General features: G+C 47.1%; 1 protein-coding gene and 1 pseudogene across 1 annotated transcript; both read right to left on the bottom strand.

Annotated features, from left to right (window-relative positions):
- Positions 1 to 208: 208 nt before the first annotated feature.
- B4galnt2 (beta-1,4-N-acetyl-galactosaminyltransferase 2) lies at positions 209 to 19,263 on the bottom strand. The gene is made up of 10 exons (XM_036195295.1): positions 18,989 to 19,263; positions 18,144 to 18,281; positions 16,566 to 16,672; positions 13,483 to 13,520; positions 9,111 to 9,291; positions 7,043 to 7,129; positions 3,676 to 3,863; positions 2,834 to 2,974; positions 953 to 1,172; positions 209 to 414 (listed from the first exon to the last, which is right to left on the bottom strand). Exons 1-10 carry the CDS (start codon positions 19,261 to 19,263, stop codon positions 209 to 211), a joined length of 1,581 nt encoding a protein of 526 aa, XP_036051188.1.
- A 1,490-nt stretch (positions 19,264 to 20,753) lies between these two features.
- On the bottom strand, positions 20,754 to 21,032 carry LOC118588372 (annotated as a pseudogene).
- Positions 21,033 to 25,260: the final 4,228 nt, after the last annotated feature.

Below are 25,260 nucleotides of genomic sequence, written 5' to 3' on the forward strand. Positions count from 1 at the left end.
GTACAAAGATTGTTCCACAGTAGCCTGTTTCTAATATCTTGGAGCTGAGTAACTCAGTAACTGAGCTATCCATATCTCCTTGCTCCGGTTGTCTCCCTGCTCCTCTTGTTAGGAGTCTGTCTTTGGTATCCCTAATGACCAGTCCTACTAATTTGTGTTGCCCACAGCCCATCTGTTTTGTTTATTGGGTTTCCTGTTCCTCCAACTTCTAAGTGGAGCATTGCAGACGGTTCTTGAAGTAGTGGAGAGCTAGCTTGAACTGGACCTGAGCCTTGGTGTTGGCCCGGTATGTGCCATAAGACTTCTCCAAGGCAGCCATCTCTGGATCCTTCTGTGGTTCCCGTGATTGGTGCTGCACAGTCACCTCTGGGCACGAGCCCACCAACAGGCTCCCCAGCCCGTCAACAAAGAACTCTGCAAAGAGGAGGAACGGGAGACAAAGGGAGCTGCAGTCAGCCAGGCTTCCCCACCTGCACTTGAGGGGAGCACCTGGTTCCTAACCACAAAGAAGTCCGGCATCTTGTGGAGCCGCACACTTGGCTCCAGGGAGTCCTGGAGTTGGAAGGGAAGAAACAGATAACCTCGGTTCTCCATCAGGAGCGTGGGCAGAGGTACCAACGGGTTCCATTAAATGGTACTGTGGGCTCTGGAGTGGAAGCAGGGGAAGGGAGAGGGCAGTCACCAGGTGCAGTTTTAGGTGGCGAAGACTTTCTGAGAGAAGAATGTGAAGCGGGGTCACGAGAGGTAAAGGACAGAGCTTGGGGAAAGGAAGTGGGGTGTCTCCAGTGGGCAGAGGCAGCCTGGGGAGACACAGAGAGGTGGGAGTGGCAAGAGGGACCGTGAGCTCCATCGTCTGCGGGCGAAAGGGGAAGGAGATCCCTGGTGTAGCGAGAAGGGGTTTCCGAGGAGGACCCCCTCCCGACTCCCTGCCTCACCCCGCCAAACCTCCCACCTGAGTGAGCCACTCTTTGCAGACGAGGATCAAAACCGACTCTTTGGAGTTGTTCTGTGTGAGCCAAGAAGAAGTTTGCCACACCGCTGGTCACCACGCATCTGGGGAAGCCATCGAGGGCCTGGAACCCTCCCCACCTCTGGTGAAGACAGTCCCCATTCTCGCTCTGCTCCAACAACAGCCTGAACTGGAACGCATTTCCCTGCACGCTGCCACCAACCTAGTCAGCAAACAGAAACGGGGGCCTGAGCCGGGTCCAGAATCATCCTTCCACGAAGCCTCACTGGACTGCCTCCCTCCAATACCAGTTTCACTCAGTGGATCGAGCCTCCAAAGGACGCTCGGTGGCTCTGCCATGTGGCCACAGCTCTTCTCACACTGCTGCTGGGTCCTCTGGATCATTGAACCCCATCTCCACATGCTGGCACACACACACACACACACACACACACACTCGCTTTGTAGCTGAGGCTGGCTTTGAACTCCTATCATTCTGCTCCCACCTCCCAGCATGCACCACCACACACGGCTAATGTTTTTATCTTTAGGGTTCGGCTAATGTTTTTATCTTTAGGGTTCGTTGTTATTGTTGTCTTTGAGATTAAGGTCTTACTCTGTAGACCAGACTGGCCTTGAACTCAGAGATCCTCTGCCACTGCCTCCCCAGTGCTGGGATTAAAGGTGTGCACCACCGTGTATTTTTATATTTATTTGTATTTTTATATTTAAAACAAATGTTGGGGAGGAAGTAGAGATGTCTCAGAGGTTTCAAGCACTTGTTCGAGCCGGGCAGTGGTAGCGCTCGCCTTTAGTCCCAGCACTCAGGAGGCAGAAGCAGGAGGATCTCTGTGAGTTGGAGGCTAGCCTGGTCCACAAAGCAAGTTCCAAGACAGCCAGGACTCTGTTTCAAAGAGAAACCCTGTCTCGAAAAACCAAAAAACAAACACAAAAACAAAAACAAAAAAACCAAAGAGCACTTGTCTTTGCCAAGGACCTGAGTTCTGTTCCTATCCAGCACCCACAAGGCAGCTCACACCCATCTGTAACTCCAGTTCCAGGGGATCCAACACCCTCTCTTGGCCTCTGTGGATACCAGGCACACTCATGGTGAACAGATATAAATGCAGGCAAAGCAACTCTACACATAAAATAAAAATAAATCTAAAAAAGGTTATTTTTAAATGTTGTGACTGAACAAGAACACAGTTCTCTTAAACCTCATACAGTTCAGAAAAGAATTAGAAATGACGAATAAACATGCTGTTTTAAAACCAGAACAATTGTGAACTTTTTAGTGGGGTACAAAAGTTGCTCAAAGAAAGCAATCAAGGGGTCAAAAGCAGAACTCACAAGCTCTCCAGGCTAGCTGTGAGCCCCTCTCCCGCCTCGTCTTTCCCCTCTGCTCCTCCCTCAGACACTGATATTCCTATGTAGCTAGAAGTTTCTCCAGCCCTGCCTGGGCCCTGCACTCCCATGGCCTGCTTATAAAATAATCACACAGAGGTTTAATATTGTTTATAACTGCTCGGCCATTAGCTCAGGCTTACTACTTACTAGCTCTTACACTTAAACTCAGCCCATTTCTGTTAATCTATATGTTGCCACATGTACTGTAGCTTTACCCGTGTGCTATTACATGCTGCTCCCTGGACTGTGGGCTGGCGTCTCCTCACTCAGCCTTCCTCTCCCCAGAATTCTCCTTGTCTGCTTATTCCACCTATACTTCCTGCCTGGCTACTGGCCAGTCAGCATTTTATTTATCAACCAATCAGAGCAACATATTTGCAGCATACAGAGTGATATCACCCATCGTTCCTATTTTCTCCATCCCTCCTCATCACTACAGACTGCAGCTGACTGAGCTTGGCCATTGTCCCTTACCACATCCAGTTCCGTTTTCTCCAGGACATCCACCAGTACCTCAATCTTGGTCTTGTTGTCGAAGAGAAAGTCATCATCCACCCAGAGGACGTATTTAGTGTTCACCTGTGAGATGGCCAGGTTCCTACCAGCAAACCAGCCCTGCAGGTGGCATGGGACTGAATCAGCAATTGTCATCTGGGTGTGGGGTTTCCTGAATTCTCAGTGGCCAGGTTGCCTCCTATCATGGGGGAAGCTGGAATCTGTGGGGATTCCATCGTTCAGACAGGCTGATAACTGCTGGGTCAAAGAAGTCCGTGCCTCAGAGAAACATGCAGGGACAGTGACCTTCTGGATTCAGAGACCAAGACAAAGAGTGGGTCCAGTGGCCTCTGGAACAGACTGGAACCCTTTTCACCTCAGTTTCCTTCTACTTCCTGGGAGATGTTGGTTTGGGGAACATCTGTTATCAAGGATAACTTTCCCTTTTCTATTCCTGGGGGAAGATGGGAAGGAGAGAGGGAGGAGAAGAAACAGGCCTTAAGTGGGGAGGGTAGCTTGGGCACAGTCACAGGGAACAGAAGTCTGCTGTTACCCCTACACACCACAATCAGATGTCCGGTAAGTCACTTATAAGAATCCTTGTCAACGTCTGCACCAAACAGGGATGAAGATGGAGTAAACTAACACTTCATCAATGTGGAAACATGAGATTGATACAATTTCCCTCTGCATCTGAATGAGAGAAGCCCCGACCCCTCTTACCACAGGACTCTGCTCCCTAAAGGAGACCATGGAAGCAGCTGAAGCTGGGGCTTTCCTGTTCTTGGAGCTAGGTGTCCCCAGTTCGGAGGAGAGCGTACCTTCCCGAAGGGCATGAAGTAATACTCCATGTAGTCATCTTTAATTTCCAGGGGCTCCTTGCTGTCATCGGCCACAATCACAGTTAAGTCTGGGTAATATTTTCGAATACTCTGCAGCAGGATCTTAAGCTTGTGGGGACGGAGGAAAGTCTTGGTGGCAATGGTCACCAGGTTCCTGAGCTTCCTCTCTAGAGAAAAATTTAAAAGTGGATGCTGGAACTGGACTCTGGATTTGCTCTGTTCAGATGGGTTTTGCTTTGTTTTGTTTTCTGCCAGGCCAGGGATTCAACCTAAGCAAGCATTCAACAACTGAGCTATATACTCCTGTCATCTGATGGCTTCTTTCTCCTCTGACCAGTCGGTGTTGGGACCTTGGGCCTTCTGTACACAGAAGTGCTTAATTAGAGTTTGTCAGCTACAGTGGGAAATAAAGACATTATAATGTATAATGGTGGTCTTTCTTTGGACCACCAGCTCCCAAATAATGACACGGAGACTTTTTTTTTTCTTCCAGACAGGGTTTCTCACTTCGTAGACCAGGCTGGCCTCAAACTCACAAAGATCCGCCTGCCTCTGCCTCCCCAGTGCTGGGATTAAAGGCGTGTGCCACCACCACCCAGCGAAATGGAGACTTTTTATTAACTATGAAAGCTTGACCTTAGCTTAACTTACTCCCAACTAGTTCTTATAGCTTAAATTAACCTGTTTCTATTAATCCACATTCTGCCATATGGCTCGTTACCTCTCTTCAGTACTGTTAAGTGTGACTTCCTCTGCGTCTGGCTGGCAAATCTCCCCTCCAACTCTCTCTCTCTCTCTCTCTCTCTCTCTCTCTCTCTCTCTCTCTTTCTCTTCCAAGTTCCTCTCTCCCCCCAGAAGTTCTACCTGTCCTCTCCTGCCTAGTTATTGGACATTCAGGTATTTACTAAACCAATCAGAAGATGTCTTATGCAGGTGTGGGTAAACAGTGACACAGTGTTCACACAGTGTGTTCAGAAATCCCACAACAGTACAAGGTTTCCCAACAAGGTAATATCTTTTTATCCCTGGTTGGCTTTACCATGCCAATTTCCTGCTGTCTGAATTCTTCATTTTCAGTTTCTCTGTTAGCAACCCCTTGTGTCCTGCTTCCATCTAAATACTAGAAGTCACTTAAAGGGTTCCAGATGAAACGTTCCAGAGCCCAGGAAGAGAAGAAGCTGTCTAAAGGACTCAAGACCTACCCTTGCCATCAGTCTTAAGAAGAGCGTCCTAGGAGAAGTCCCTTGGCCTCTGTCTCAGGAAGGCACAGTTAGAAAGAAGTCTACTTGAAGACCAGAGGGCCTGGAACAGGTTGTTCACTTTAAAGCATGTGACTCATAAAATAAACAAAAAACCCACACGGCTTGGAGAGGCTGGGGAGATGCTCAGTGGTTGAAACACTTGCCACTCAAATGTGAAGTCCCCCAAGTTCATATCCGCAGAACCCTCATATATGCTGGTGGCATGTGGCAACATGTCTGTAAATCCAGCCTCAGATGATGGGTTCAGAGCCCAGAGTCAACTGGCCAGGGAGAGAGTGGCTGTATTATCATGCTCTGGCTTTGACAGACCCTCTTTCAATGAATGAGGTGGGACAGTCATGGAGGATGATTCCAGACATTAACCTTGGGTCTCCACATGCACATCACATGCTCATGTATGTACACATGTTCATGTGAGCCACCCACACACATCTGTGCTGACACACATGTAAACATGTACACACACAAGTACAACATATATACACATAAAAATGGAAAAAGGAAAAAAGCAAAAAGGTTGGAAAAGAGAAAAGGCTAGCCTGGAATATGGAAGAAGGGATGAGAATGTGACTCTGTTGGCAGAGTGCCTGCCTAACACACTTCCGGTTCTAAGTTTGATCCCTAGTAACCGAGCATGGTGGTGCACACATAAAACTCCAGTGTTTGGGGGAAATGAGGCAAGAAGCTCAGAAGTTCAATAATATTCTCATTCCCAACTCTATACAGTTTGGGCCACATGAGATCTTGTCTCAAAAAAGGGCTGAGGCAGCTAGAGAGATGTCTTAGCAGGTAAGAGCATGTAAGGACCAGAGTTTGGTTCCCAGCATCCACGTCAGGTGGCTCACAACCACCTATACCCCCAGCTCAAAGGAGGTCCAACCTCTGGCCTTTGTGGGCGCCCATACACAAGTGCATGTGTGCACATACACAATTAAAAATAATAAAAATGGGGTTGGGGATTTAGCTCAGTGGTAGAACACTTGCCTAGCAAGCCCAAGGCCCTGGGTTCGATCCTCAGCTTAAAATAATAATAATAATAATAATAATAATAATAATAATGAATTATAAAGGAAAATTTATCCCTCTGTCTTAGTTACTTTTCTAGTGATGTGAAGAGACGCCATGACCAGGGCAGCTTATACATAAATCATTTACCTAAGGGCTTGCTTACAGTTTCAGAAGGTGAGTCCATGACTGTGGTAGTTTGAATGTAATTGGCCCCCATAAACTCATAGGGAGTGGCACTATTGGGAGGTGTGGCTTTTTTGGAGTAGGTGTGACCTTGTAGGAGAAGTGTGTCACTGTGGAGGTGGGCTTTGAGGTCTCATATGTGCCCACGCCACGTCCAGTATCTCAGTTCACTTCCTGTTGCCTATACAAGATGCATAACTCTCAGCTACTTCTCCAGCTCCATGTCTGCCTGCATGCCACCATGTCCCACCATGCTGATAATGGACTGAACCTCTGAACTATAAGTCACCCAATTAAATGTTTTCCTTCGTAAGAGCTGCCATGGTCATGGTGTTCTTCACAGCACTAGACACCCTAACTAAGACAGTGACCATCATGACTGTGCACAAGACAGCAAGCAGGCAGGCGTGGCACTTTAGGAGTAGCTGAGAGCTTACATATATTTTAAAAGATTTATTTAATTTTATGTGCATTGGTGTTTCGTTTGCATGTATGTCTATGTTAGATCCCCTGGAACTAGAGTTACAGACAGTTGTAAGCTGCCATGTGGGTGCTGGGAATCGAACCCAGGTCCTCTGGGAGAACAGTCAGTGCTTTTAACCACCGAACTATCTCTTCAGACCCTGAAAGCTTACATTTTATTCACAAGTGGAAGCAGAAAAAAAGTGAGACTGGGTCTGGCATGCACATTTGAAGCCTCAAAGCCCACTCCCAGTGATACACTTCCTCCAACAAAGCCACACCTCCTAATCCTTCCCAAAACAGTTCCACCAACTAGGGACCAAGCATTCAAATATGTGAGTCTATGGGAGCCCTTGTTATTCAAAGCACCACACCCTCTGACCTTCACCCAGCCTGATTCAATCCTTGGGTCCCAAGGACAAGAACCTTACCAGATCCAGGGTCATACAACTTGGCTACAATAGGTTGTTTGATGGTCACTGGAAACTTGGCCACTGAGGACTTGGACTCCAAACTCACTGGAAGGAAAAGAAAGGTAAGAGCCCAGGTAGTGTGACTTCTGATAAGACCCTGATGCCCTGAGGAAGCCAATGAAGCCAGCAGCTGTAGGAAGAGCCCTGTGGAAGGAGACTGAGGACCCATGCAGCAGGCTGAGCATCCTGGCTCCTGCCTATGCATTCCTGGGGCAACCTGCTGTAAGGACATGCTGCTGGAACGGGCTGGAGATTCAAGGATCTGGATTAAGTTTGATTCTGCCAAGAGCTATCTGAAATAAGTCCCTCCCCCAGCTTCCCCAATGACAAGACCAAGATAGTACTGTCCTCTGCACCTTGTCGCAAGGGTCTTTTCTGAAGGGAAATGCTTTAAAATCTGAAGGCACGGAGGATGCGCACTATAACTATGGAAATAACCTGGGACATCCAATCCTCCTGAGTCCACTTCCCACGTGCTAGGGTTTTAGGCATAGCACCCCCATGCCCAGTTTTAAGTAGTGCTGGGGATTGAGCCCAGGGCTCTGTGTATGCTAGGCAAGTCCTCTACCAACTGAGCTAAATTGTTATTTGCTCATATTGCATTTTCCCCCTGTTACTGTGCTATGCCAGCTACTCAAAAAAGAAAAGAAAAAGAAAGCAGAGAATACTTTTACCTGATGCAGATAGAAATTGAGGCTGTCCTGAGGGTGACCAGATCTGCTCTCTCAGGAGTTTCTATAATGGGGGTGTGGAGAGACAAGGCCCCACGGAGAACTAGGAGCATCCTCTCTTTCCATGAGTGCTCAGAACAAGATATTGATGCAAAGAGAAGCTGAGGCAGCTTTAGAAATTGCAGAGAGGGCCAGGCGGTGGTGGCGCCCGCCTTTAATCCCAGCACTGCCCAGAGGCAGGCGGATCTCTGTGAGTTGGAGGGCAGAGAGGTCATCATAATGGCTCCACAGGTAAATGTGCTTCCTGCCAAATCCGGTGACCTGAGTCTGATCCCTGCATCTCTCCTTCTCACACAGCAGGAGAGATCCATCCTTTACAAGGTATTGTCGAACATCCATATGCCCACTGTGATATGTCCATGCCCCCCCCCCCAATAAACAACTGAATGGAATTTAAATAAAGACAAATAAATACAAAAGTTACAGAGAAGGGCTAACAGAACTAGATAAAGTTAGCCAAGCATAGGGATGTATGCCTATAATCCAGCACTATGGAGGCTGAGGTATAGGAATTGATTATTTGAGGCTAGCTCAGGATACACAACAAGATCCTGTCTCAACAAATGAACAAATAAACAAAAAATAAGCTGAGTGTGTCCCAAAACTTGAGAAATGAGGACAGGAAGACCTGGAGTTCAAGACCAGCCAGCCACAACTACATAAGAGAGTTTGGGATATCCTGGGCTACATGAGAGCTTGTCTCAAGAAACAAGAAGACTAGGGGTGTAACTCAGTGGGTAAAGTGCTTGTGTGCCACACAGGATGTCCTGGCTTTGACTCCCAGCATTGCATAAACCTTACGTGGAGGTGCATATCTGTCATCCCAGCACACAGGAGGTGGAAACAGAAGGAAGAGGTACAAGTCAGAGTTCGATGTTAGCTTGGGGTCTCTGAGACCCTCTATCAAGCAAAACAAAACTCCATCAACTATAGAAGGAATCAGATGGTGCTAAGGTTTGGATCAGTGTCCCCAAAGGTGTCCACATAGTATAGGCAGGCTACTGTGGTGACACTGGGGGCTGAGGCCCTTAGGAACTACAGTCTGATGGGAAATGTTCAGGTCCCTGTGGGCATGCCTTTAAAGTAACAGGAGGGTCCACTTCCCTTCTCTCTGTTCCTGTCAGAGGACACTATTGGGGGCTATAAATAGGAAGGTACGTGTCTAGGCTTAGAATCTGGCACACAGGAAGAATCTTTGGAGCATGTTGGCTTCCTGGAGGAGGAAGGTTTTGAGAGGGATTTGGCACTATGTTCCAGCCTCCTCAGCATTTTGCAATCGGAAGACAGACTCTCACCCATGTCCACCTTGTGAAGCTGGTACACCTTGCTGGTGTATGTCACATGCTGAAGGATGAAATTCAGGAGCTCCCGGTCACTGGTGGAAATGGTCAGCTGCTTCTGGCCTCTGCCCTGCACCACATTGTCTGGGACATCAGCAAGGGTGTTTAGTGTCCCCAGAGCAGCTCTCAGCGTGACCTGGGGGTAGCATTGAGTAGTCATATTATTGTGCAGCTATCGGTTACCCCCATTCATCTCTAGAGGTTCTTTGTTCTATCCAATGAAACGTTAGAGTCTCCCGTCCTCCAAACCCTGGTTCTCAGTGCCATGGACAGAGAAAAAGCCATTCACAGGAAAGGCAAGTACCGAGGATGACCAGCAGGGGGCAGAGCACCTAGATTGTAGAGACCCATCAAGAGCTAGGACAGGATAAGGCTGGTTGTAAAAGGAGTAGGTGCTTCAGCTATGGCCCTCCCTCACCTCCAAGACCTAGAGACTCATGGATTTAAAGGACTCATTTCTGCAAACATTTTTATCTTTGGGTTTATGGAACACTGTTCAAGACTTCTAAATTATTTCTTCTCCTCCTCTTCCTCCTCCTTCCTCCTCCTCCTCTCCCTCCTCCTCATGCCCCACCTCCTCCCTCTGAGGTCTTACTGTGTTGCCCAGACCATCCTTGAACTCCAGGACTCATAAGATCTCCCTGCCTCCTGCACCTCCCTAGTAGCTGGGGTCACAGATGGGGTTGCAGACAGGGCTGCAGATGGGGTCGCAGACGGGGCCACTTTGCCCAGCTTCCCTGCTGCCACTATTGATTACTGTTTGTCAATCACTCCTCCTCCTCCTCCTCCCTCTGATATCCAACACGAGTTTCCCAGGACTTGGTTCTGGGTCTTTTTCTCTTATTGTAGCACAGCTGTAGCGTGACTCTTAAATGGTCTTATTCATAAGAGCAAACCCAGAGGCAGGTATGGGGGTGAATGCTGGAAGATCAGAGAAGCAGAACAAGCTACAGCTACCTCACCTCGTCAGCTCCTCAGCTGATCCTGTTTCCTCAGACTGGAAGCCTCTCAGTCCTCATCCAGAATGAATCTCAGCTGAACTGCTGCTCAAAAGCTTAACCAACCAAATGCTTCTAGTTTCTGGTTCTCATGCCTTATATACCTTTCTGCTTTCTGCCATCACTCCCTGAGATTAAAGGCTCACTTTCTGGGATTAAAGGTGTGAGTCACCATGCCTGGCTGTTTCCAGTGTGGCTTTAAACTCACAGAGATCCTCCTGGCTCTGCCTCCCAAGTGCTGGGATTAAAGGCATGTGCTACCACTGCCTAACCTCTGTGTTTAATATTGTGGCTGTTCTATTCTCTGACCCCAGGTAAGTTTATTAGAGTGCACAATATTTTGGGGAACACACAGCTCCCTGCCAGAGGATTTTATCTATCATCCATTTTCAAGTGGTTTCAAAATGCTTATCTCAGCACAGTTTGGTGGCACATGTCTTCAATCCCAGCACTCTGATGTCTGTGAGATTGAAGCTAGCCTGGTCTACATGGCAGTCAGGATAAGGTAAGGAGAGACCCTGCCTCAGAAAAAAAATAGTGAAAAAAAATGTTTGTCCCTGGCTCATCCCCCTGCCTTCACCCTGTGTGGCGGCTTGAATGAGAACAGCCCCCAAAGGCTCATGTGTTTGCATACTTGGTCCCCAGTTGGTGGAACTGTTCAGGAAGGATTAGAAGGTGTGGTCTTGCTGGAGGCAAGGCTTTGAGACTTCAAAAGTCTCCTACCGCCAGGCAGGCAGAGAAACCCTGTCTAGAGAAAAACAAACAGATCAAGAGCTTTTTATAGGTTGCCTCAGTCATGGCATTTTATAACAGTAATAGAAAAGTAACAAGGACAGAAATTGGTATCAGGTTGCTGTGACAGACATGACCATATTTTTGAAGCAATGCAGAAGATTTGGGGACACTGGACTAGGAAAGTGGTTAAGTGCTATAAGCAGAGCTTAATGGACCATCCTAGTAGGAGCCTGGAAGACAGTGGTGCAGGAAGCTCTGTGGATTGTGGAGGCCCAGCTCAAGAGGTTTCAGAGGGCAACAATATCAGCACCTGGGTTAGAGATCGTCCTTGTGATAATTTGGTAAAAATCTGCTTTCTACTTTCATCCTAAGGACTTGCCTGAAGCTAAGTCTAAAAGTGATGGGCTAACTTCTTCAGCAGAGGAGACTTCAAGACCGCCGATTATTGACTCTGTCATGTGGTTATTAGTAACCACTCGTAAGCAGGCCAACAATGAAAGAGAGCAAATGGGCCAGGCAGTGCTGGCACACGCCTTTAAACCCAGCACTCAGGAGGCAGAGGCAGGTGGATCTCTTTGAGTTCCAGGCCAACATGGTCTACAAAATGAGTTCCAGGACAGCCTGTTTACACAGAGAAACCCTGTCTCAAACCAAAAAGGAAAAACAAAACAAAAAAACAGAGCAAGTAAGGCAAAAAGAAATTTAAAAAGTTCACTTTGAAGAGAAAGAGCAAGCCAGTGAGCAGTGTCCTTCCGTGGCTTCTGCTCTCAGCCGCTGCCTTGACTTTTGACGATGCACTGTGATGTGGAACCACAACCTGAAATAAGCCTTTTTCTTCCCAAGATGCTTTCGGCAGTGGTGTTTAGCACAGCAATAGGAACCCTAACCAAGACCCCTGCTAGGAAGGCTCACATGCAATTCAAACATAGTATATTAAAAACTAAACCACTGGGCTGGAGAGGTGGGTCAGCTGTACAATCACAGGGAACAGAACATGGGGCCCAGCACCCACCTGACAAGCTGGGCATTCTGTGAAAGCCTGTAACTCCAGCTCTGAGAGATCAGAAGGCTTTTCTGGCCTCCATGCATATGTACATGCATGCACACACATACACACACAGAGGCGTGCATGCACAAAGTACTAGCCAGGCATGATGACCTGAGTTCAATTCTCAGTACCAAAAAACAAATAAAACCAACAAATAAACAAAACAAACCCTGCTAAATCATTTCGTTACTAATAGAAACCGCTGTTGTAAGCCCATCATCTCCCTCACCCAGTGTAGAAGGCACTTCCTTCCATTCCAGCTCTCTTTTTCAAGACAGGGTTTCTCTGTGGAGCCTTGGCTGTCCTGAAACTCCAAGTGCTGGGATTAAAGGTGTGGGCCACCACCACCCAGCTAAGAGTAGACCATTCTTGCTCTGCTACACCTGCAGCCCACATGGGAGCAAGTTCTGCCCAGTAGGTCTACCTAACGATGCTGTAGCTGGAAGCAAGCTTCTCTCCATCCCCACAACTCTCAGGGCTCCACTCTGGTTGTCTGCAATAGCCAGGCATCTTTGTGGGAAACCGACTGGCTGGGTGGTACCACTCCTGCCAAAAACTCAGGCCAATCAACGAATAATTCTCTGAGAAGCAAGTGCGTAGACCATGAAGGTAAGAAGCATACAGCCACAGCCACACCGTAACCAGGCACAGACAAGCACATAATAGAAGGGGCTAGAGGCATGGCTCAGTGGTAGAGCATTTGCCCTGCGTGTGTGAGGGCCTAGATTTCATCCCTAGCACACTCACAAATACATGAATCACAGTTATGAGAAAAATGAAGAGTGATAGGATGGGAGGGCTTGTGTGGGGGATGGAGGAGGCCTCCGAAGACACAGAGCAGCTCATTCACCCCCACTCCACCCTCCAATCAATCTGTCTCTGTGCACAGAGGATGCAGATCCCACTTCTGAGCTGAGACGGCACAGCGGATAAGAACACTTGTTGTATACGTATCAGAACCTGGATTTGAGTGCCCAGTTCCCACATAAAAAGTGAGGCAACCCCAAAAACCGAAGAAGATAATGAGGCTGGAGGGTGGTGGGGGCTTGCTAGCTGTCAGCCTAGCCAAAAAAAAAAAACCAAAAACAAAAAAACAGTGAGCTCCCCAGAGTCTCAAGGGAATAGGGTGGAGAGCCCTGTAGTGGAGGACAGCAACGTGCTTCTCCGGCCTCCACACTCCTCCCTGTGTACGCACACACACTCCCAGCCTCATTTCCCAGGGTCCTTTTGCAGGTCCTGGATGAGAGGATACCTCAGCCATCATACATCCAGTCCTAAGACCTCAGCCCAGAGCTGCTCTGAGAAGGGAAAAGCAGAGCACTCTATACTTTTGCTGTCAGAGACCACACAGGCAGCAGCGTGAATGTGGCAGCAGCTCCTGCCTAAAGCAAAACTCCAGTGACTGCAACACCCCTGTGCGCTGCCCCCATGTCCCACTTTGTATCCATGTGGTGTTTCATCTGGATAATCAATAGGGCTTGGTTGAAGGCTGAGATCAGCCACCGTTGTGGGGCAGTGCCAAAAGCGCTGGGCTGGGGACTCTTACCTCATAGACCGGGGCATCCGGCCCTTCATACTGGAGGCCTGAAAGACACAGGAGAGACCATAAACAAGTCTGAGAGAACACTGACACTCCCTAGTACACTTCCCTACCTCTGACTCCTACATATCTGGAGAGCCCGCCAAGTGTCATTTTCTATCAGACAGTTGACCTACCCCAGTCCCCATTCCCGGGGCTGTCAGATGGTGCCATGGTCTCAAACACACATGGGTCTAAGGCTTCCAGTGCTCACCCTCAGCTTTGGGTTCTGTGAACTCACACAGCCCCTTCCAGATGGTCCTGCTACAGAAGGGAAAGCAACAATGGAGTATGGTGATGTTTTGTTTGTGCTCTAAAAAAAATAAAGCTTGCCTGGAGATCAGAGTGCAGAGCTAGCCACTAAGGGCCAGGCAGTGGTGGCGTACACCTTTAATCTCAGTACTTGGGATCTCACGCCTTTGAGCCCAGTACTTGGGAGGAGGAAACAGGAAGAGTTAAGGCAGAGTGGAGACAGTGCAGGGCTCCCCAGAGTTTTTTTTTTGAGTGTGAGCAACAGGAAATATTAGAAGGATTTATATTACGAAGATAAACAGATAGAAAATAAAGGATAACCTCAAGAGGGCCTGGAACCTTTTCCAACGGGCCCTGACTGTCTCTGCCCCAGGGTATTTATAGAGATGCCAAGGGGTGGAGAAAAGACCTCCTCCCCCAGCACAGCCAAGTGCAGACCATCTCAGACACCTGCACTCAGGCCTGTGGTCCTAATCATCCTCTGTGCAGACCTGCTGGGTAAAGCCAGAAGGAACCTGAAAACGGGCTGCCCTGAAATCGCTCTGTGGTCTAGGCTGGCCTTGAACTCACAAAGATCTGCCTGCCTCTGTCTCCTGAGTGCTGTGATTAAAATTGTGTGCCACCACCACCTGGCTTATCAGGATATTTTATCTATGTAACAGGAAACAAACAAACAAAAAAATGACCCTCCAAGACTCTCAAATTATTTGTGACAGTACTCCTTGAAACTACTAAGTGGATTAAGCAATTTAATATTATTTTATCAAAATTAAAAACACACAACCAACAGACTGGAGAGATGGCTCAGCAGTTAGGAGTGCTCGATACACAATCATAAGGATCTGAGTTCAGGTCCCACAAATGCCTGTTATCTTAGATCTGAGGGGCACAGAGACAGGGGGATTGCTGGGACTTGCTGACTTCCAGCCAGAGAATTATGAACTCCAGAAAACCTGCCTCAAAAGGAAAAGGCAGAGGTAACAGAGGATACCGCTAACTATACATCTACATGTATTCATGTGCATATATACTCACACAGATACATACAGATGCATAAATACTAAGTATTTTTAGATAAAACTCAAGCAAATAGAATTTTTAAATAAATGAGCTACCCAAAATGTAAAATAATTTTTAAATGGCTACTCAAAATCATTACCAGGGTTAAGGGTATAACTCACTGGCATGGTACTTGTCTAAAAAGCCTTGGGTTCAATCAACAGCGCTCTACCTCTGGACAAAATTTATTAGTTATCTCACAGGATGTAAGTGTGACTTCAGCTTGACAAGCAGTAGAGGTTTAGCTGCTCTTGGGCCAAGGGGGCTGCTTCTCCCACTCCTTGTTCCATTGTGAAGGCCGGCCACAAATCTGGTACCTGCATGTCTTTTATCCCGGGCACTCGCCCTCGTCTCCACCTGTTAGCAGTGTGAGTTTGGATATTTTGGGTCTTGCTCATGGAGACTCGCTGGGTCCCATGTGCCACTGTCACCCAGCTCAACGCAGGTCTTTTCCATGGTTCATGGTGTGTTTGTGGGGGAGCCACTGTTTGCCTCTGGATGCCAAGAGCCCATAGCAAGGGAGGCATTCACTAGATGGTGCGGAGTCCACGCACCACTTCTATGGGGAAAATGCACTTATTGATTACAGTGTCTCCTGGCCTTGCTGCACTTGGCTTTGAAAGCAGACGATGGAGAGGCAGAGGGATGCGTAAAGACCCCATGAAGGGCTAGTTTTGTTTTGTCTTTATTGTTTAATCTTATTTACTTTAATTTGGGGGTGTTTGATCTGGAGGTCTCACTGCGTAGCTGAGGCAGGCCTCAAATTCCTGACCCTCCTGCCTCAGTCTCCTGACTTGTGTGAGTACTGGTATGTGCCTCCACAGAGCTTGGAAAGGAATTTGTTGTTTCATTTTACATTTAAATTTTTTTTTTTATTTTGTGCATAGGGAGTGTGTGTGGGGGGGGTGGTGTCCATGCATGCCATGGTTCATGTGGGCAGGTCAAGAGCCTGAGGAAGCTGCTTTCTACCATGTGGGTCCTGAGTATAGACCTCAGGCATCGGCCCTGGTACCGTTCCCTGCTGAGCCACTTGCTCTTCCTGACCGACAAGGGAGTTGAACCGATATAAGTATTCTTTTCAAAACATCCTCCCTGGAGATAGGTTCCTCAATTCACTCTTGGTATTAGAGGACCTTTGAAAGCCAATTATTCCCTAAGACCACCCCTCCCCAGAGGCCCACAGAATTCCAACTTCCATGTTACCTTAGAGCCAAAGGGAATCTGCAGCTACCAAGAGAGATTCTGGGTTGGGGAATCAGGGAGGAAATCCTGTGGGAGCCCATAGAGGCTCTCTAGTGAGAACTTACTCAGGGTCAGAGAATCTGGGCTTGCTTTACCCAGCAGGACTGCATAAGGGGATGATTTGGACACGGGCGTGGTCACCAGGTGTTTGGAAGGGTCTACACTTGGCTGTTTGTTGTGCTTTGATCTTGAAAGGGGGAGGTCTTTTGCCTAGCCCCTTGGCATTGTATAAAAAGCCCTTTGGAATAAACCTTGAGGTGACTGGGTATTAACCCAGGGCCCTCCCGAAGCTATCCTGTGTCTCTGTCTTTCTTATTGTCTCCGTCTATCTTTGTCTTATACTTCCTCATTCCTCTCTCCTCCCCCCAAGAACCCATCAAAAGGTGGGAGCTGGTCTCACCCACGGACTTCCACAAAGTCCCACAAGCTTCCTGCATTGTGCCAAGTGTACCCAGTGAATGACTGGCTGCACCCTTTTAGGATGCAGGTGTACCTACCTGGGATGAGAATTGTGTGCAGGGGAATCACCTCCACTCCATGGACTGGGTATCCAAAGGGGAGATTGGGTGGAGCCAGCAGAGGTGGTGGGCGGGGCAGCCCTTTTCTTCGGGAGACAGCAAGAATGAGTCAGTTTACAACAAAACACTTTTTAAAAATCACCCTCATAATCAACAAGAACAAGTGAAATTATCACCTGCACATACATATGATTTCAAATAATAAAAAGTAAATCTTGATGAAAGAATATTTGCATCCCTAACAGACAGTTATATTTGCCTGCTTCCTGAGGTGGAATAATATGTCTATGCCGAAAACAAGTATCATAGACTTCAATGCAAGCAGGAATCAAGGTTCACGTTCAGTTATAGCCAACCAGCCCTGCATAAGAAGTATTTCTCTAAGACCTCTCGGCTTTTAGTTACTTTTAAAGGGCTGTCACAAGTGACTCCATCTTATTGGTCTGAGGCAGGTCTTGTCATGAAGCCTAGGCTATCCTTAAATTTATAATCCTGCTCTCGGCTTCCCACATTTTGGGATTACAGATAAGTACTACCCTGCCCAGCATGTACAAAATCCCCTTCAAGAAAAACCAGCCAAAACTTATTTTAATTCAACAATCTTGGTATCCATCCTTTGTAACTGAAAAGGAGGGACTGGGGCTGTAACTCGGTGGTAGAGCATTTGCCTAGCATATACAAGGATCTGGGTTTGATTTCCAGCACCACAGGAAAGAATTGGGGGTGGGGCATGGAGTGCTTGCTTAGCTTATAAGAGGCCCTAGGATCAGTGTCCAGCACCGTCAAAAGATAAAAAGTGACCCACTTGGGCTGGAGAGATGGCTCAGCAGTTAAGAGCACTGGCTGCTCTTCCAGAGGTCCTGAGTTCAATTCCCAGCAACCACATGGTGGCTCACAACCATCTATAGTGGGATCTGATGCCCTCTGCTGGTATTTTGGTAGACATACAGAGCACTCATAAATAAAAAGTGACACTCTCCACAGAGCTGGCTGACTGTATGTTCCCAGCATAGAGAGTCACCTTCTATGCTGGGCTGGGCACCTCACAGCTGTACCACCACCATGACTGAGTGAGCAGTGTTGAGTTCTCTGTTCCTTTTTCTCTACTGATCTTTTTTCAGGTTTTTGTTTGTTTGTTTGTTTGTTTTAAAGATTTACTTATTTATTATATATACAGTGTTCTGCCCGCATGTGTCCCTGCAGGCCAGAAGAGGGCACCAGATCTCATTACAGATGGTTGTGAGCCACCATGTGGTTGCTGGGAATTGAACTCAGGACCTCTGGAAGAGCAGTTAGTGCTCTTAACCACTGAGCCATCTCTCCAGCCCTCTCTACTGATTTTATTGAAATGTTTTATGTGCACAAAACCCTCCAGATCTCCCTTGGAGGACTATTCTCTACTGCCTTCCTCTCTTTATTCCCGATGGTTCCTCCCAGGGGCCCTGAAGGAAGGTGAGATCCAGACTTTTTTTTTTTGAGGGTTCCTCACTCCCTTAAGCACTTGGAATGGGTGTTTGTACTCCCTGGTGACCCGAGAACCCCCATAACCCGCATCACCTCCTCTGAAAGTGTTCAAATTCCATCTGTCTCCTGACAGTCACAGCTGGGAGGTCATTCTGGCTATAAGCACCCTGAAAATTGTATTTTCTTCGAAGCTGGCCGGAGTCACAGTCACACTGATTTTTAGGAAAGAGCCTAAAACACGCAAGAGATGAAAATACATATGGATGGTTGAAGGGAGTGAGGGGACCTTAGCCCTAATCTTGTGTGACACTCACCCTGAAAATCTCTTTTCCTATATGGCTCTCCTAACTGGGGCGGCCCCTCACAGAGACAGCTTGAGGCAGGCAGGAGGGAGGTGAAGGGAAGGACTGAAGAGCCTCCTCTCTTTCTTTTCCCTCCCCACTTAGAGACGAGATCTTGTCTGTGTGGCACAGACTGGCCTCCAATCCATGGCAAACACCCTACCTCAGTCTATTGAGTGTACCACCATGCCCTAGAGCCCTCTCTCTCTCTCTCTCTCTCTCTCTCTCTCTCTCTCTCTCTCTCTTTTTTCTTGGAGCTGAGGATTGAACCCAGGGCCTTGAGCTTAGCAAGCGCTCTACCACTGAGCTACATCCCCAACCCCTAGAGCCCTCTTTTGAATTATGCCCTCCACCTAGCTTCTTTAAACCCAAGAGCCATGGCACTTCAGTTGGCAGTGAGTCCCAGTAGGGCAGACGCCAAGAGGCAGCATCTTCCCCCTGAGGTTGTATGGTTTCTGGGTGCTGTGGAGGACAGAGACTGCATCCCACAGACCATGCCTGGTCTCTGAGAGTCACTTTAGTAATTAGTACCTGTTCAGAACTGCCCATATGGCCTAGGGCCCCAGGGAGAAGCAGGGAAGAGACCCAGAGTCTCACCAGATGCCTTCATAGGTAAAGAGGTTCCTCAGGTGCTTCTCAGGTAGAAGCTTCATCATTGAGCCACCCGGCCCAGGCTTCGGGAACTCTGACATGAAGCTGATGAACACTGCTTGAAAGGGCACACTTCTGACTATAAATAGAAGAATGGCAAGTCCTAGGATCATGAGTGAGATCTTGAGGAGCCACAGAAATCTGGAGCTGGCAGAACACACAGAGAAAAAGCAACATGCATTAAAAATGTTTGACCTCAAGGAGCTGGGACAATAGCTCATTCAGAGAAGCTGCACAGGAGGACCTGAGTTCAGTCTCTGGCACCCACATGAAAAGCTGAGTACGGACTGGTAGAGAGCTCCATGGGCAAAAGAGGGCTTGATTCCCAGAACCCACAGCGGGAGGACCGGACCAGCTCCCACAAACTGTCCTCTGACATCCACACCTGAGCCATGGCATTTGCACATATACATTCATATGCACACTCAATAATAATCATTTAATTTGTTTTGTTTGAGACAGGGCATCACCATATAGCCCTGGCTGGCCTGGAGTTAACTGGCCCTGAATTCATAGAGATCTGCCTGCCTCTGCCTCTCATGCTGGGACTAAAGGGGTGCGCCACCACTCTTGGATTAATACTTTTTAAAAGCTGGGTACGTTGGTATGTGCTTGTAATCCCAAGATAATCAGGACAACAATGGAGGATCTTGGGGCCTCACTGGCCAGCCAGTCTCGCCTAATGATGAGCTCCAGGCCACTGAGAGGCTCTCTTAAAGAAGGTGAAAGGGATTTCTAAGGGCAATTCAGAAACAGAGAAGGAAGGAGTAACAACGGACTTAGGAAAATCCCAAATTGAGGGATGGGCAAAAGAATCTCAAAACGGAGGGTGCAAGGAAGCTCATGCATTAGCCACTTCCATGACAAGTTGATTAGAAGATGTGCAAAAAGCATCTTGGCTCCACAGTTTCAGAAGTTCAGGCAGTCATTGCGGCGTCGGCCCCAAGGAGGTTCCTCACACCACAGCACAACAGGAAGTTGGGAAAGGGGAAGTCTAGAACTCTGGGTTTGTCATTTTTTTTTTTTTTTTACTTGTTGCCCCAGGCCCAAGGGATAGTACACCTGCATCAGAGTAGGTCTTTGTGCTGGGACCCTCTTTCTAGGGAGACTAGAACAAACACCTGTTCACTCTAAATCAAGAATGACAACAGACCAGTATAATGATCACACCAAGGTCCAACTTGGTGACTCATCGACTTTATCAGGAATAGGGGCGAGAGGTTTCTCACGGGAGAAGAGACAACCCAAAGGCAGCTGTGTCACCAAAAGGTGGACCCCAACATGGACCACAACTCATGAAAGTTGCAACCCTGGAGCTCTCTGCAGAACTTGAAGGCAGCTCTCCGGGTCTGAGAGACTCTTCCAGGCAGCTTGGAAGCTGGTGGGAAAGCCTCACCCCCGGCAGGTGCTGCCTTCATAGTCTTAGGAGGGCCCTGGCCTTTAATCCCAGCACTCTGTGAGTTCGAGGCCAATCTGGTCTACAAAGTGAGTTCCAGGAAAGGTGCAAAACTACACAGAAAAACCCTATCTCGAAAAACCAACCAACCAACCAACCAAACAAACAAACAAACAAAATCTCACAGCATTTATTGTCACCTGATAATAACATAAGGGCCACTAAAACAACATGAATAAATATTTCGGACTGTGCTCCCAACAGAAGACACCTTTACTGTACTTGCTCGTCAACTTCTCAAGTGCTTGCCGGTTTCTAGTTGGAAACACTTTGGAGCAGAGTAATATTGTCTCCTTTCAGCGCGATCCCACCCAGAGGTTTCCTTGACTCTGTTTTAGAGTGAATTTCTTCTGCATCATCTAATACGAGATCCATGTACTCATCAAAGCCAATAATACAACCCTCTATCCGCATATTCACTTGCTCAGTCAGACTTGAATCGGAGACCTATTTTGCAAGTATCTGAAGATGAGGTTGAAAAGCTAGCTACGCCATCACCTTCTGCACCTTCTGGCCCTGGCCACGGTATGCCATGGTGGAAATCACAAAGACCACCGAAGTAAGAAGGCTGCCTCAGAAAGCCATCTTGTTCCATTGGGTTTTTTGTTTGTTTGTTTTTGTTTTTTAGGAACTTTTGAGATTTGAGTTTCTGGAGGGGATTTTTTAACTCAGAAACTTCCTGAGCCTTAAGGAGCCCCCTGTTTAATCCTCTCTGGAAATAGCTTCGCCGGCTATCTCAGTTAGGACTTTGTGTATGGTTTTGTTTTTGTTTTTTGTTTTCTTGTTTGTTTGTTTGTTTGTTTGGTGTGTGTGTGTGTGTGTGTGTGTGTGTGGTTTTTCAAGACAGGGTTTCTCTGTGTAGCCTGGTTGTCCTGGAACTCACTCTGTAGACCAAGCTGGCCTTGAACTCAGAGATCCACCTGCCTCTACCTCCCGAGTGCTGAGATTAAAGGAGTGCGCCACCACACAGCCTGGCTCAGGTAGGTTTTATTGCTGTGAATCGATGCCATGACCACAGCAACTCTTATAAAATAAAACATTTAATTTGTAGAAGAGTCTCTCTGTAGTCCCACCTCAAGCCTTATTGTGCACCTGGAATTGGACTGGTTATTGCCTGAAAAAACCTTTCCCAAATTGTACTGTGTTTTCAATATGCTGAACAATGAACCACCTGCCATTAGCCTCCCCGAAGTCTGAGTCAGGTTGACAAGTCAGTCTGCACCAGGTTTTCATACCATCTCTCTGTAGACCCTGCACTCACAGAGATCCGCCTGCTTTTACCTCCTGGGTACTGGGACTAAAGGTGTATGCCACCACCTGTCCAGCTAAAATTTTTATTTTTATTTTATCTTGTATGTGTAGGTATTTTGCCTGCATGTATGTCTGTGTACCCAAAGAGGGTGAGTATAGTTACAGATGGTTGTGAGCCGCCATGTGGGTGCTGGGAATCGAACCCATGTTCCCTGGAAGAGCAGCCAGCGTTCTTAACCTCTGAGCTATCTCTCCAGCCCCCTAACGGGAGTCCATTCTTATTCAAACCACCAAACCACCATAGACCTATAAATAAAGAAATCACTTGGGAGGCAGAGGCAGGCAGATCTTTGTGAGTTCAAGGCCAGCCTGGTCTACATGGCCTTGAAGGACATGCATGCCAGGGATACATGAAGAAACTCTGTCTCAAAAAACAAAAAGAAAAAAAGAAAAGAGAAGGAGTAACAGGCTCCAGGCTGAGCTTCTAAAGAGGTAATGATTTTAAAGCTTGGTTATTGATCCAGCAATCAACAAGTACATGGAATAAGTTCATGACCAGAAACACTCAAGTATATTTAAAAAATTATGGGGACTCTGTGGTGGTATTGTGTTCCCCAAAATATTGTGCACCCTAATAAACTTACTAGAGAACAGAACAGCCACTAGATACAGAGGCTAGAAAATGGTGGCACTCACACCTTTAATCCTAGCATTCCAGAGGCAGAAGTCTGTTTGGAGCTCTGTGAGTTCAAGGCCACTTTGGAAATAGCCAGGCATTTCCACACTCCTTTAATCCCAGAAAGTGAGCCTTTAATCCCAGGGAGTGATGACAGAAAGCAGAAAGGTATATAAGGCGTGAAAACCAGAAACTAGAGGCATTTAGGTGGTTAAGCTTCTAGGCTTTTGAGCAGCAGTTCAGCTGAGATCCATTTGGATGAGGACTCTGAAGCTTCCACCTTCATTTAAACTAACCAAATTACAGAAACACTAGAAGAAAATAGACCCTTATTTTCTTCATCAACTTTTTTTGTTAGTTTGGTTTGGGTTTTTTTTTGTTGTTGTTTGTTTTGTTTTGTTTTTCGAGACAGGGTCTCTCAGTGTAACAGCTCTGGCTGTCCTGGAACTCTCTTTATAGACCAGGCTGGCTTCAAACTCACAGATCATGTACCCCCATGCCCAGCTCTTCATCAATTTCTTAGCCTCTTAAAAACTATAATTTGTTTATTTCGTGAGGGGGTTACATCAGTGTGCATGTGCCATGGCACATATGTGGAAGTCAGGAGACAACTTTTGGGGGTGAGTTCCCTTTTTCTACCATGTGTGACTTGGAGATTGGATTTGGTTTGTCTCTCTGGGTAGCAAGAACCTTTACATGTTGAGCCATGTTCATGGTGCTTGGAGTTTTCCTTTAAAAAACAAAAACAGGCCAACCTCAAACTCACTGTCTAGCCAACGACCACCTTCATTTCTTGCCCTTCTGCCCCCACCCCCTCACCCAAGTGCTGGAACTACAGGTGTACAACACTGCTTTAAATTTAAATTCCCGGATGTGTAGTTTTGGTAATGCTATGGACGGATCTCCAGGCTTTGTGTTTGTCTGGCAAGCATTTTACCACCGAGTTACACTTTCAGTCCCAAGTTCTTAGACTTCTGAATTCCCCAAATCTGACTCAAGCTAAGGAAAAGTCCTCAGGTATAATCACTAACAGAGATTGTTCTAGCAGGAGATTGCTAATAAAGGCTTAATTTTTACCGAGTAAGTGCAAAGTTTGTCCTTCTAAAACAGGCCAGCCTGTGTTTCCAGGCCAGGTGGTTGAAATAATATCGAGTCTGTTGTTTGGGTTGGATTGTATTTAAGAAACATCTAGCCGAGCGGTGGTGGCGCACACCTTTAATCCCAGCACTCGGGAGACAGAGGCAGATGGATCTCTATGAGTTCGAGGCCAGCCTGGTCTACAGAGTGAGATCCAGGCAGGGAAGGCCCAAAGCTACACAGAGAAACCCTGTCTCAAAAAACAAAAAATAAAAAAAAAAAAAAAGAGAGAGAGAGAGAGAAAAGAAACATCCAAGAAAGGTCCAGAATGCAACTTATAAAGTTAATGCCAAAATAAGGGCCCGGGGTGGGTGGGTGGTTGACTTTGTGTCCCTCTGGTATGCCACTGCCTTGCACAGTTTGCTTTTGAAATGAACAGAAACTGAGAAGAGCAGAAGCCTGAGCCCTGGGTAGTTCTTCCTCTTGTCCCCACACAGGAAGGTAATCTGATGATGATGATGATGATGATGATGATGATGATGATGATGTTTTCAACTTTTTATAACTTTTATTGCATTTTTCTTTGACAAGTTCATGAATGTACGAAGAGCATTCCGATCACTGTAATTCTCCTCTAATCTCCCTCCAACTGTCAGTCAATGTCAACTTGTGTCTGTACACACCACAGGAATCTCCACAAGATTTGCCTTTTGTTTTAGAAACTTTTTGTTTTTGTTTTTGTTTTTCGAGACAAGGTTTCTCTGTGTAGCTTTGTGCCTTTCCTGGAACTCACTCTGTAGACCAGGCTGGCCTCGAACTCACAGAGATCCGCCTGCCTCTGCCTCCCGAGTGCTGGGATTAAAGGCGTGTGCCACCATCGCCCAGCTAGAAACTCACTTTTAAGACTTATTTTTTTTAATTGTGTATGTGTGTGCCTGTGTGTGTGTGTGTGTGTGTGTGTGTGTGTGTGTGTGTGTGTGAGACAGCGCGCTGTCCTGGAACTCTCTCTGTAGACCAGGCTGGCCTTGAACTCAGAGATCCTTCTGCCTGTGCCTCCTGAGTGCTGGGATCAAAAGTGTGCACCACCACTGCCTGGCTAAAAGATGTGCAGCGCACAAGGGGACAGCTCTTGACCTCAACCTTGAACCTTCACATGCACACACCTGTGTGCACGTCTACACACACACACACACACACACACACACACACACACACACACGCACTTCACACAAACAGAAAGAATTTTTTTAATTAAGTTAAAAAGAAGAAAGTGGGGGCTGGAGAGATGGCTCAGTGGTTAAGGGCATTGACTGCTCTTCCAGAGGACCTGAGTTCAGTTCCCAGAACCCACATGGCAGCTCACCACTGCCTGTAAAATTGCAATTCCAGGAGTTCCGACACCTTCACCCAGACACACATGCAAGCAAAAACACCAGTGCACATAAACATTTTAAAAATTCAATTAAGAAAATCTTTAGACGTGAACTTAAAAAGAAGAGGAGGGCTGGACGGTGGTGGCACGTGCCTTTAATCCCAGCATTGGGAGGCTGAGGCAGATGGATTGCTGAGTTTGAGACCAGATCTACAGATTGAGATCCAGGACAGCCAAGGCCTCACAGATAAACCCTGTCTCAAAAAAAATAAAATAAAAATTTAAAAAAAGAAGAAGAAGAAAGTAGAAGAAGAAGATGAAAAGGAGGAGGAGGTTTTAGTAATGCATTCTCTCTCTGCTTCCTGACTGCAGGTACAATGTGACCA

Source organism: Onychomys torridus, chromosome 8 (genome assembly GCF_903995425.1).
Source record: "Onychomys torridus chromosome 8, mOncTor1.1, whole genome shotgun sequence".
NCBI classification, from domain to species: domain Eukaryota; kingdom Metazoa; phylum Chordata; class Mammalia; order Rodentia; family Cricetidae; genus Onychomys; species Onychomys torridus.

What these genes read in the sequence shown, in the direction of transcription:
- B4galnt2 (XM_036195295.1), bottom strand. Translation starts at nt 19,263, where the DNA reads ATGAGCTATTGTCCCAGCTCCTTGAGGTCAAACATTTTTAATGCATGT. An exon ending in CGGATGCCCCGGTCTATGAG is followed by an intron (nt 9,292 to 13,482) that starts GTAAGAGTCCCC and finishes TGCTACCCCCAG; the next exon opens with GTCACGCTGAGAGCTGCTCT. An exon ending in AGAAAACGGAACTGGATGTG is followed by an intron (nt 1,173 to 2,833) that starts GTAAGGGACAAT and finishes TTTGCTGACTAG; the next exon opens with GTTGGTGGCAGCGTGCAGGG.